A 12280-nucleotide genomic window follows, 5' to 3' on the forward strand; every position below is an offset into this window, starting at 1 on the left:
ATATATATATATACATATATATATAAGTTTACCAAAGATCTGGTTCCTGGCTTTCCAATTCAGGGGACGCCTCTCCCAAATCATCTAGGCCCCTAGGGCAAGCCAGGCCCCTGAGACACCCGACAAGGTCCCTGTCTCCTCTAGGGCCATCTCAAAGGGGAGTCGAGGACGCACTGAGGCAGGTGCTGGTCACCTGATCATGCTCGAAAGCCCGTAGGTCACCAAAGTGGCCAGCAAGGGAGCACACCAGCTTCAGCCTGACAGCGGTCAAACGCCTTGTTCGAGCCAGAGGCGCAGGGGCTCGGGACCCCAAACGGCACTCCTCACCGCCCACAGGGGGAGAGGCACGGAGCAGCCCACCTCGTGGGTGCCAAAGGCCCAGAGCTGAGACGCGTGCAGGGCAGCCTCTCTCCTTTCTGAGAAAATGGCCCGTGCGACACGAGGGCCACCAGCCAGGGTCCCCTCAACTACCTCCACCCCAGGGCCCGTTTCTTTCCAGCCGGGACTGCTCTGACCCAGGGCCTGGCAGCAGCTGGAGCGGAGGGCAGGTGGGAGGGAGAGGCCTACCTAGGTTGTTTAAGCTGACCGGCGGGGGCTGAGCTCTTTCCAGGGAGAAGATGGGGTGCTGCGGCGCCACGGAGCCCGGCTCCGTGGGGAACCCCGGGAGGGATGGGAAGCGGTAGTCGGCCCCTATGTTTCTCAGCAGAGTTAAGAGCGCCTTCCTGGTGACAACTTGTCATGGTTTGGGGGAGGGGAGATGGCACAGCATCAGGAAGGATGTCGACATGCCCTTCCTCTCCCTGACCTGATGGCTCCCTGGCGCCCAGGGCACGGGGCTGGCGTCTACCATGGAGGATGGAAGGAGGAGGCCAGTCTTGACCTATTCTTTTGGGAACCCCCTCTCTCCCGCCTATTCTAGCCCAGAAAGTGGAGAGCCCGCCTCCGTGTTCAGCAGCTCTCAAAATTGCTGAATGGGCGGTCCCTTCCAGGGTCTGAAAGGGGCTAGTGGCCAGCCAGTCTGGAGCCAAGGCTCACCGAGCGAGCGTGCAGCGCCTGTGCACATGCTTGTGTGCACACACGTGCTGTGCACACGAGCGCATGCTCACGTGCCTGTGCAGTGCAGAGCATGCCCCGATCCATGGTACATGCAAGTGGCTCCATCAGTGAATCCCCCAGAGCAGGGCCGCGGGCTGCTACCTATCAACCCCCGCCAGGAGTCTGGGCACCCGCAGGAGGACACTGGCTCGGCCAGTCCCTCATTGGATGCCACCTATTCTCAGGGCCCCTGTTCTTGGGAAGTGGGTGCTGCCTTCCTCTCGGAGCCTCCTAGGGCAGGTGTTCTTTGCCCTTGTCTGCTAGACCCCCTCCTCCCTGATCCCTGCACCCCACTCCCACCCCCTCCCAACTCAGCTCCCAGAGTGAAGAGCACATACGTTTGCTGATCTTGGAGGCTATGAGTGCAGGAGTCTCCCCAAAGTCATTTGGGGTGTCCACCTCTGCACCAAATACAATAAGGACCTTGACCATTTCCACATTGTCTTTCTGTTGGGAAGAGGAAAAGGGGAAAAATATATAACAGAGCAGGGAAATGAGGAGTAAAGGGACCCCTGGCCTCCTCCATCTTATCCATTACCTGAAGGGGTTCTTGTCAGTGGGGGGTGAGACACTGGGGCCCTTTCCATCCCCCACCCCAGTATGCCAAAGCCTGCGATTTCAAGGCCGGTGCCCTGACGAACAGGCTGGAAAGCATCCCCGGGTGACGGTTTAGAACCTGAGGCAGAAACGAGGTGACCAGCCCCCTGCCCCTCCAGCTCTTCCTTGAAGGCAGCAAGGCCTCTATGACCCCTGACTCAGGAGCCAAGGGAACTGAAGGGTCAGTGGCTGCCCACTTTGGGGAGCCACGTGGTGAGGAACGGTAAGGCTGTCCTGCCCATCAGCCCAGGATGCCACTTCCGGTGGGGTATCCGGGCACCCGGGCACATGTCCCCAGAAAGGACAGCCTGCAGGTACGGCCTCCCTCCACTGAGCGGTAGGTGTTTAAACATTTGTCGGCTCAGCTGAGCTAGCTGCTTTTTTTTCAAGGAAAAAAGAATTTTTACTTGAAAGAATGACTTACAGACAAACTATGATTATTCAGCCTTGGGTATTGGGCATTTTCTCAAAATGGAACATAGTGAGTTGCCCCTTCAAGAAAAAAAAGAGTCTTTTTTGCCAATGATAAAATTCAAGCCTTCAAGCAAAATTTCAGATTTCAGGACATGTGTAGATACCGTCATGGGCTTGACAGTTTCCAATCTTTAAAGACTTTTCTGCGGAGATCACTGGTGCGGTTTACGAACGTGTTTTTGACCCTGTATACTGAAATGGGTCACCACTCGGAAGCTGGCAGATGCACCCCGAGGATGGGGAAAAGACCCATGCAAAGTGCAAGGGGCATGGATGGACTTTAACATAACAAGTATGAAGAGTTCACTGAGGTGATTTCAGAGTCCATACTGCAACTGACTTTTCAGCAACTACCACCTGTTGAGTTTTGGTGTAATATCAAAGAGGAATATCCACAATTATCTGAAAGGGCTATTAAAGTACCCCCCCCCCTTTTTTTTAAGGAGGTACTGGGGCTTGAACCCAGGACCTCATACATGGGAAGCAGCACTCAACTACCTGAGCCACACATGCTCCCCCCTAAAGTACTCTTCCCTTTTAAATGACGTAGCTGTGTAAGGCCAGATTTTCTTCATAGTCTTCAAGCAAATCACATGACACAGCAGAATAAACGGAGACGTTATGGGAATTCACATGTCTTCTGTGAAGCCAGGCATTCAAAAGATTTGCAAAAATGTGAAACAAGGGAAGGGGATGTGGCTCAATTGATAGAGAGTCTACCTACCATACAGGAAGTCCAGAGTTTGAACCCAGGGCCTCCTGGCCCAAGTGCTGAGCTGGCCCACATGCAGTGCTGCTGCACACAAGGAGTGTTCTGCCACGCAGGGGTGTCCCCTGCATAGGGAACCCCATGTGCAAGGAAGGCACTCTGCAAGAAGAGCCACCCTGCGTGAAAAAAAGCGCAGCCTGCCCAGGGGTGGAACTGCACACATGGAGAGCTGATGCAGCAAGATGACACAACAAAAAGAAACACAGATTTCCAGTACCGTGGAGAATGCAAGCAGACACAGAAGAACACACAGTGAATGGATACAAGAGAACAGACAATGGGGGTGGGGGGTGGGAGGGGAAGAGGAGAGAAATAAATAAATCTTTAAAAAAAAAAAAGTAAAACAATGCCACTCTTCTTGCTCAATTTTTTTGTTTCAGAAAATAACTTTTCATAAAAAATGTTAATGTTAGCATGTAATGGGGTTATGATTATTTTTAAGTGAATTAATATATAATTCTTCACTTTTAGTTTCAAATATAGTAAAGATAGATTGAGATAATTCATATAAACAAAAATTCTTTGGGATCCTCAATAAATATGAAGAGCATAAAGGGACCAAACAGACCAAAAAGTTTGAGGACTGGTAAACTAGATAATTCTAAGGGCCCATTCGCTTAGTTCTAAAAATGTCCCTGTTTTTATTCATAGTTTCAATCTCTTGGGCAACAATGTCTTTGAATTTGTCCTAAGTCTACTTATTTTAGGCTCCCAGGGCTCTCTCCCATTCTGTCACTCTGAGACTTACAGACATATGGCGTTACTATAGAATATGCACACACATGTATGACTGTCTTTAATACAACAGTGACCCCTCCCCTATGTTCAATTAATATGCACATGCTGTATTTCCCCAACCAGACTGTCAGGGCTTTAAGGAAAGGAACTATGTTCTATAATAAGTCAGGAAATGTGACAAACACCCACCATGGGCTAATAAAATGTGCGGGCAGGCCCGCCTTCAAGGAGCCATAGGGCAGATAAGAACAAATGTACATGTTTTTCCCTAATAATGGAAGGAACGAGAACATTTGTGGGACGTCCACTCCATGCCAGGTACCTCGTGTACGTCATTTTGGCATTCACCTCGAGCTGCAAGTGTCTACCACTCACCTCTCTCAGCAATTCCATACCTCCATTTTCCAGGTGACAGAGATGGCATGCCTGGTATCACTCACCATGCAAATGCCAAATGGGGGTATGGAGAAAAAAGGTACCAGGGCGCAGAAGAAGAGATGCTATTTTGGGCTGAGGACAGAGTGGGGGACATGTAAGGCTTCCTGAAGGAGGAAGCAGGGTTTGAACCGAGACTAGGAAAGTAAGTGAGCTATGTGGCCCCAGACCTCACGCTCTTACTCTTTATCTACATTCCTGTGCGTGTGAACCCCACGGAGCCCGGCCCTCCTGAAGTCAGGGCAGGCGCGGTGCAGCTAACTGAACGAGGGTGGGCCTCGATTGGAGGCTGGAGTCCTTCACAAGCAGAAGAAATGTGGACACGGTGCAGCAGTTGGATATAATTGATGGATTCCAAAAAGAAATATTGGATTACTCTTGTAATCTGATCTGTACCTGGGCATGACTGAGTTATGATTAGGGCTTTAATTGGGCCACGTCATTAGGGCGTTGAGTCCCCACCCACCAAGGGGTGCGTCTCCACCCCTTGGTGGGTGGGGACTCAGATAAAAGGCATGGCAGAGGACAGAGTTGGAGCTTTTGATGTAAGGGTGTCTGATGCTAGAGTTTGATGCTGAAGACTTAAACTGGAGCCCTGGGAAGTAAACTCACACAGGAAAGAGAAGCCAGCCCCAGGAAGAGAGGATCCTCGAACCCAGAGAGAAGGAAGACCCTGGAAGGGTCTCGGCTGTTGGCAGTAATCTCGATCCAACAAGTGAAAATGGACTTTGGTAAGGGAAGTGACTTATGCTTTATGGCCTGGTATCTATAGGCTTCTACCCCAAATAAACACCCTTTATGAAAACCAACCAATTTCTGGTATTTTGCATCAGCACCCTTTGGCTGACTAATACACATGGTCAGAGGAGCTGCAAGCCAGAAGTGAAAGGAGCCTGGAAGAGCAAGGCAAGGGCTGAGCCACATGACAGGAAAAACAAGGAACCCCAAGGATGGCTGGTCAGAAGGCTGCTGACCCCAGAAGCAACAAGCCGTCCAGCCTCCTAAGCCATGAGACAACTGCTGAAGCCGACCCCTCGTGTGGGATCTGTCCCTCGTGTGGGATTTATCGTGGTAGCCTGGAAAACTAAGCTGGAAGGCAAGAAGATCCTCAGCAGCCCAGGGCAGGAAGAGGAGCCCCCCTGGCCCTCCCACATCCCCACCCACGACGGCCGGCCACACACAGAGTCATGGGCCATGGGCTCACCGACATGGCCAGGTGCAGTGGGGTGTTGCCATGCTCGCCGCGGGCATCCGCTTTGGCCCCGTGGGTCAGCAGCACCATGACGCAGTCAAAGCGGTTGCGCATCACCGCCACGTGCAGGGCCGTGTTCCCCGCTGAGCTGGTGCTGTTGACGTCGCAGCCCCGTCGCAGCAGCATGCGGGCCATCTAGGGGAGACAGGGTCCAGGCCCGGGTCAGGGGGACACTCGGGGCTGCTGGGTGGCCCCAGCGCTGCCTCTTCTCCCTGGAGGCCACCAGAACACTCGAGCAACAGGAAGAGCCCAGATGGCAGGCGCCACTTCTGGGGGTGGCCCTAGACCCTGGCTCCCACACCATCAGCACTCCAGGATGTAGGGGACAGCAGTGTAGGGGCAGCCAGGACACCGTCCCTCCCTGCAAAGGTCCCTCTGAGCCCTGCTGCAGAAATGCCCCGCTGCCTGCAGCCCCCCTGCCATCTGCATCCCTGCCCACCCAGCAGCCCTGGAGGGCCTGGAACCCTGGAGAAAAGGCCTGGGTTTGGAGCTGAGAAGACCTGAGCCCAAACCCCAGCCCCCCCTCATCCCAGCTGTGGGAGCTTGCCGTGCTCCCTGCAGCCTGTGCACCTCGGTTTTCTCTCCTGTGAAAGTGGGGTTGCGAGTCCCCACCTCCCTGAGTGCAGCGACAGCAAAGGATGAAACACTCAAGAGCCGCCTTGGGTCTAGCTCCTGGTGCCCAGAAGAGTAGGGAGGGGCAGTGTCCTTCCCCCAGCCCGTCCCGTTTTGGAGCAGGGGGGTTGGGGGGCCCCTGATGCACAGCCGAGCTGTGCTTCCTGGAGGTGAGAGACCAGATGTCTCCGTCCTTCCAGGGGGCCGGAGCTCGGCGCAGGGAGCGGCCCCAGGGGAGCTGCCCAGCCGGGCTCTGTGGGCGCTGCTAGACCCAGCCTTGTCAGTGTCACCGTCATGACACTGTCCATTTGTGAGGCTCTTTCCTATGTGTGAAGAACTTTCTCGGGCTCTCCCTCTCTGACCTCACGACCCCTCCAAAGCCTGGCCACCAAAGCCTGGCCACGGGGGCCCCCCCCGGAGGCACAGGGCAACACCGGGATCTCGGCTCTCCGTGGCCTCATCTGCCGTGGCCCCCCAGCGGCCCCCCCATGTCCTCTGGGGACCTCCTTCCCACAGGCAGCCTAAGAAGCCCGGCTCGCCCGCCTGCCACCCGCCTTCGGACTGCCCCCCCACCTCTGCGTTCTTGGCCCAGTGGAGGGGGCTGGCTCCGTAGCGGGGGTCCTTGCTGTGGACCTGGTTGCTGTCCATGCTGATGATCATCTCCGCACACCTGGGGAGAAAGGGGCCCTGGGGTGTGAGGCGGCCGGGGAGGGGGTGAGGGGGGGCTGGGCGTGGCCGTGGCTGGGGGCTTCGTCTGTGGTTAGGGAGAGCGCCACCTGCAGGTAAGGTCGCAACAAACAACGTGCCGTGGGTTGAGGTGTGTCCCAGAAAGGCCTGCTCAAGTCCCAACCCTGGGTCCTGTGACTGTGACCCCGTTTGGAAACAGAAGATTTAGTTAAGGGAGCCGACGTGGCTCAGTGGTTGAGCACCGGCTTCCCACATACGGGGTCCCAGGTTCAATCCCCGGCCCCAGTACCTTAAAAAAAAAAAAAAAAGATTGAGTTAAACTCATTTAGTAAAAATGAAGCCACAGTGGACCGAGGGGGCTCTTAATCTAATATGACTGGCATCCTCCTAAGTAGAAGAAATGTGGACCCGTCTGTAAGACAGAGTGAGCGAGAGAGGAAGAGAGCACGAGCGCCAGCCACGTGATGGAGGCAGAGACTGAGTGATGCCACCACAGGCCAAGGAACATCACGGACTGTCAGGTGCTCACCGGAAGCTGGGGGAGAGGCATGCAGCTAACTCCCTCCTTTAGGAGGAAGCATGGCCCTGCCCACACCTCGATTTTGGACTTCTCGCCTCCAGAACCATGCAATAACATCTGTTGTTTAAGCCAACTAGCCTGTGGTACTTTGTTACAGCAGCTGTGGCAAACTAAGACACCATGGCAAAGATGGCTGAAAGCATAGCTCAAGCCCCCTCCTGCAGGCAGCCCTCTCTGATAGCTCCAACCAGCAATGATGCTCTCACGGGTGCTGGCTTTAGGGTCAGACAGGCTTGAGGTCAAGCCCAGCTTCTTTGCTGGTGACCTCTGGAAAGCAACTGAGCTTCTCTGCAACCGAGGGACAGTCCTAGTGGGACTGGTCAGGAATGAAGCGAGTCAGTGCCTAGCACCTGGGCCAGCTGACCCGCGCCAGCATGGGTTCCCTCCACCATTCTCCTCACCCTGTGGCCAAGTTCCAGGGGTCACCCTGCACCCTTAGGAAGCAGCATGCAGAATGGCTACGAGCACATGGCTGGAGGGCGACACCTAGGTAACGTGACAGCTCTGACACCGGCCAGCGGTGTGACCTTGGCCAGTTGCTCAGCCTCTTTGAGCTCTGGTTTCCTCACCTTTAAAATGGCTCAGCTCAGGCTCTGCTCCCCTGGAAGCCGTCCCTGACCCGCAGCTGGCTGAGCTGCCTTCCCGGGCTCCCGGTGCAGCCGTCACACATCCTCCCTCTCAGCTCCTCTCACAGGCTGGGGTCATCTGTGCCCCTGCTGGGCCCTGAGAGCCTCAACGGCAGGGACTCTGTTACCTGGCAGTGCCAGGCCCAACCCAGGCTCTCAGTGAGGGTCAGCTCGGTCGGGGGACACACCAGGGGAGTCCCAGACCTGAGCTGCAGTGGAACCACTCGTCAGCAAGGCTTACCACGACTGATTCTTTGAGCTGTGCTGGCTACCTGGGGGGGGCACACGCCAAGCAGAGATGACACTTAGTTCTACGATCCTCTTGTGTGATTAGGGACGATCCTCTTGCATGATTGGGTGCTGGATCCACATGAGGGGGGCCCAAGGGGGGGCAGAGTGGGAATGTGGCCAAGGGGATTTGAGGAGAGCGAATGACAAGCCCCCAGATGGGAGAGCCTCAGGTGGCCAGAGTCAGTAGGCGCAGGGCTGCGTGCCAGCTCTGGGTGCAGCAGAGCCTCCCAGTCACCCTGTGCCCCTTTGGGGAGCAACCAGCAGTCTGGAAACCCAATTCCTGGGCGGGGCGGGGGGCAGATTGCATTTTCTCCAATAATTTGGTCAAGTCTTTCTGAAAGGTCTCGTTCATTTTGGCTATGCTAGGGAGAATCAAGGAAAGGGGGGCTGTCCAAGCTTGGACCAACCTAGAGAGGGTGGGAGGGGAGAGTGGCAGGCGCCTCCAGGGTCTCCCCTTGCTGCCTGCACAGCATGCAGTACTGTTAAGGTGTGGGCGGCGTGTCCACTGTCATGGGCGGCTTGGGTCAGGACAGCTCTATTCAGCCCCCTCGGGCTAGCACATAGCACAGGGCCCAGGCGGCCTGAGTGACCAGCCTTCTCATTCGTTCATTCATTCATTCATTCACTTATTCATTCATTCAGGATACTGCTCTTGATGGATATTCTGAGACACTTCCCTCTTTGTCATCTTTTATCCCACTCCTCCCACTCCCACCACACACACCCAGAAGAATTTTCCTCTGATCTGGGATTCCCAAGTCGAGGGAGAGGGAAGACATGGGAGAGTGGTCTAGAGCTCCCCAATGCACGGGCCAGGCCCCTGCTTCCCGGAGAGCCCCAGCCAGGAGGACGCTTCTAGGCAGAGGGGGCCCAGCGACCGGGCAAGCACTGCCCGCTGCGAGGGGCTGTGGGCTCAGGCAATGGGCGTGGGTGGAAGGGGACCTTGAGCTCGCAGGAGACTCCAGAACTGGAGCCCCAGAGGCAGGAGCTGGAAAGGGGGACCCCAGGAGAACTACTAGGGTTTGGTAGAGGCAGGCTCCCGGTCAGAAATCAGGCTGCCCCAAAGAAGGCTCGGCGTTACATTTCTTGCACAGCTGGGTTGTGGCTGAGACTCACACCCACGACACATTGAGCAAGCGCCTCCTGGGCGCCTGCCAGCCTGGGCGCCAGCATCTGCTGTGACCCTAACGGGCGGGGGGGCCTGGGCCCTGCGGAGGACGCGGCTCCGGGTGAGGCGGGCGACGTGAGCGCGGGCTTACCCCTTCTGGCAGAACTTCATGGCGGTGTGGATGGGGTAGCCGCCGGGCCCCATGACGTTGCAGCGGGCGTTGCACAGCAGCAGCACGCGCACCATCTCCTGCTTCCCCATCTGGCAGGCCAGGTGCAGCGGCGTCTGCCCTTGGTCGTTGACCTGGTTGAGGCCTGCCGACGCGTTCTTCCCTAGGAGCTGACAGCAGCCCGTCAGGGGGGCCGGGAGCCCATCAGCCTGTGCCCCTCCCGGGCAGCCACGTGGGGAGAAGGGGAAGGGAAGTTTGACTCCACAAGGAGGCTCGGGAAAACGCAAAGGGAAGCGACAGGAGAGGCTTGGCGGGGCGCGGCAGGCTGCCCCGGGGTGTTCAGGGCTTGATCTGGTCTCCCGTGGCTTACAGGAAGAATGCCGGTACTGGCACACAGCCACTCGAACGGTGCTGGCCTCTAGGGAGGGGCCCTGGAGGTCGGTGGAGGAGTGATACTTGCTTTTCACCACAGACCCATCGTTCTGTCTGAATTATTTTTCTACATGCACATATTATTTTTTCAATGAAAAAAAAAAAAAAAGAGCTGGGAGGGTTTTCTTTCCTCACTGAACGCGACCTCCTTGGGGCTTAAACTTCGGCCACTGGGTGCCCTGTGGCTCCAGGACCACCACAGAGCAGCCCTGACCAAGGGGCTGTCGGCAGCTGGGGACACAGCAGGGAAGAGGCAGGTGTGGGCGGCAAGGCTGGGAGTCAAGGGCCGACCCCACCACTTGCAGCTCTGTGGCTCTCTCTGGGCACACTTCCTAACTTGGCTGAGCCTCAGGAAAACTGCCTCAGGGAAACTGAGGCCAATGACCAACATGCCACCGAGGGTATTTTGAGAAGGAACTAAACTAAAACATGAACGCTCAGCATGCACCAGCGCCGATAAAGGGCAGCTCTGGTTGTAGTGCCTGTGGATCCGTGTGTGGGAACACACGCTCTGTCTCGAGGCAGGGGTCCTGGGGCCCCGTGCTGGCACGGCGTGGGTCTCAAGGGCAGTCAACAGCGGTGTTCAATTCCCTTCCCTGCGAGACTGGAGCCCATATTTTCTAGAATATAGCTCCATTCAGACTCCAAGGCAGAGAGAAGATATATCTTTCAGAAGGGCAATAAAGGGATACATCCCAGGCAATAAAATGCCGTCTGATAGGCTGCCCTTTCCCTTCAAGCTAATGTGCAGGGTATCCTTTCAATAACATCATTCCGTCTACCCGCTCACAATTTTTTTTTAACATTCTGCCCAGGTCATCAAAAGGTTATCGGAAGAAGCGCCTCTGGCCCAAATGCCTACAGTTTTGCTTTGCTTATTTGAGTTCCTGTCAAAGTTAAGCTCTGTTCTCACTGGACAGGTACATGCCTCCAGGCAAGGGCTGACAGAATACACCCAGCCCAGGAGGGGGCATGTAGTAGGTGCTCAGGAAAAGCTGAACTAAACTGACAGAGTTGGGCCTTGAGTTGACTTTGCGGGGTTGGAGGATTCCCCAGGAGGCTGGAGCAAAGTGGCTGAGGATATGTCTCCTTGGCAAGTGTGCAGAAGGAAGGGTGTGGGGGGGTGCACCCTCCAGGGAGGGGCGCAGGCCTCAAAGACCAAGAGGGGACAGTAAGAGCCTCAGAGTGACCCTGAGTCCAAGGACCCAACAAGAACTGTGGGCTTAGCAAGATGTCACCAATACAGGTCTCCCCATCCTGCCCCCTGCTCACCTGCAGCACCTGGGAGCTGTCACCCTGGACGGCATAATGGAAGGCGGTCTCTCCGTGGTTGTCGGTGACGTCCATCTGGGCATGGCAGTGCTGCACCAGTTCCACCAGGCTCTCCCTGTCGCCCTTGCGGCAGGCCAGGTGCAGGGGAGTGCAGCCCTCCTCGTTCTCTATGCTGTTGGCGCAGCTGCAGAGGAAGCCGGGAGGTGGGCAGGCCTGGCACCAGGTGGGAAGGGGTGCTGAGACACTCAGGGGCAGGAGCAGGGCCCTGGGCTAGGGGACTCCCACTGTCTGGTTTTGTTTGTGCTCAGGAGCACCCACGTCATGCTCCAGCTGGGTGGTTCAAACTTTGGGTGGGTGTGGAATTTATTTATATTTGATATGAATTGTATCAAGTTATGATATATAAGAACACGCCTGTAAACTGTAAGTGGGATGAGGATTTTGGAACTTGGGGCCTGGGCACCAGGACCGAGCTCTCTGGAGCAGAGAAATGGAGGAGGTGAGGCTACTGCAGGGCCCTGGCGTCCCGTGGAAGGGTCCAGCACTGGGCCCTCACCAGGGACCAGAGGCAGCCACGGATCTCTCTGTTGACTAAATGAATGTATGAAAGCAGGTGTTGCAGCTTTTAGAAAAGCAACAAGGGAAACGGACTTTGGCCCAGTGGTTAGGGCGTCGGTCTACCATATGGGAGGTCCGCGGTTCAAACCCCGGGCCTCCTTGACCCGTGTGGAGCTGCCCATGCGCAGTGCTGATGCGCGCAAGGAGTGCCGTGCCACGCAAGGGTGTCCCCCGCGTGCGGGAGCCCCACGCGCAAGGAGTGCGCCCGTGAGGAAAGCCGCCCAGCGTGAAAAGAAAGTGCAGCCTGCCCAGGAATGGCGCCGCCCACACTTCCCATGCCGCTGACAACAACAGAAGCGGACAAAGAAACAAGACGCAGCAAATAGACACCAAGAACAGACAACCAGGGGAGGGGGGGGAATTAATTAAATAAATAAATCTTTAAAAAAAAAAAAAAAAAGAAAAGCAACAAGCTCCTTGGGAGACACCAGGGATGTGAAGCCCTCTGCAGCCCTCTCCAGTGACCACACCTTGAGATAACGCTCCTTCACGGGGGTGTGAGGAGGGTTGCCCACTTGCACATGC

General features: G+C 56.0%; 1 protein-coding gene across 6 annotated transcripts in view; it reads right to left on the reverse strand.

Moving 5' to 3' along the window:
• The window catches only part of PLA2G6 (phospholipase A2 group VI), a 61444-nt gene that overhangs the window by 16761 nt on the left and 32403 nt on the right, over positions 1-12280 (reverse strand). For 5 of the 6 annotated variants that reach the window (XR_009188362.2, XM_071219061.1, XM_058308802.2 and 2 more), the window contains exons 4-9: positions 11138-11321; positions 9416-9603; positions 6546-6642; positions 5313-5495; positions 1434-1542; positions 568-732 (exon numbers count right to left, since the gene is read on the reverse strand). Coding sequence is in view for 5 of the 6 variants with exons in the window: in XM_071219061.1 (XP_071075162.1) it covers positions 568-732; positions 1434-1542; positions 5313-5495; positions 6546-6642; positions 9416-9603; positions 11138-11321 (926 nt within the window). In the remaining variant the exon portion in view is untranslated. The remainder of the gene's footprint in view (positions 1-567; positions 733-1433; positions 1543-5312; positions 5496-6545; positions 6643-9415; positions 9604-11137; positions 11322-12280) is intronic. The other variant, XM_071219062.1, reaches the window with a different exon arrangement.

This window comes from Dasypus novemcinctus, chromosome 12, assembly GCF_030445035.2.
Source record: "Dasypus novemcinctus isolate mDasNov1 chromosome 12, mDasNov1.1.hap2, whole genome shotgun sequence".
Classification (NCBI taxonomy): domain Eukaryota; kingdom Metazoa; phylum Chordata; class Mammalia; order Cingulata; family Dasypodidae; genus Dasypus; species Dasypus novemcinctus.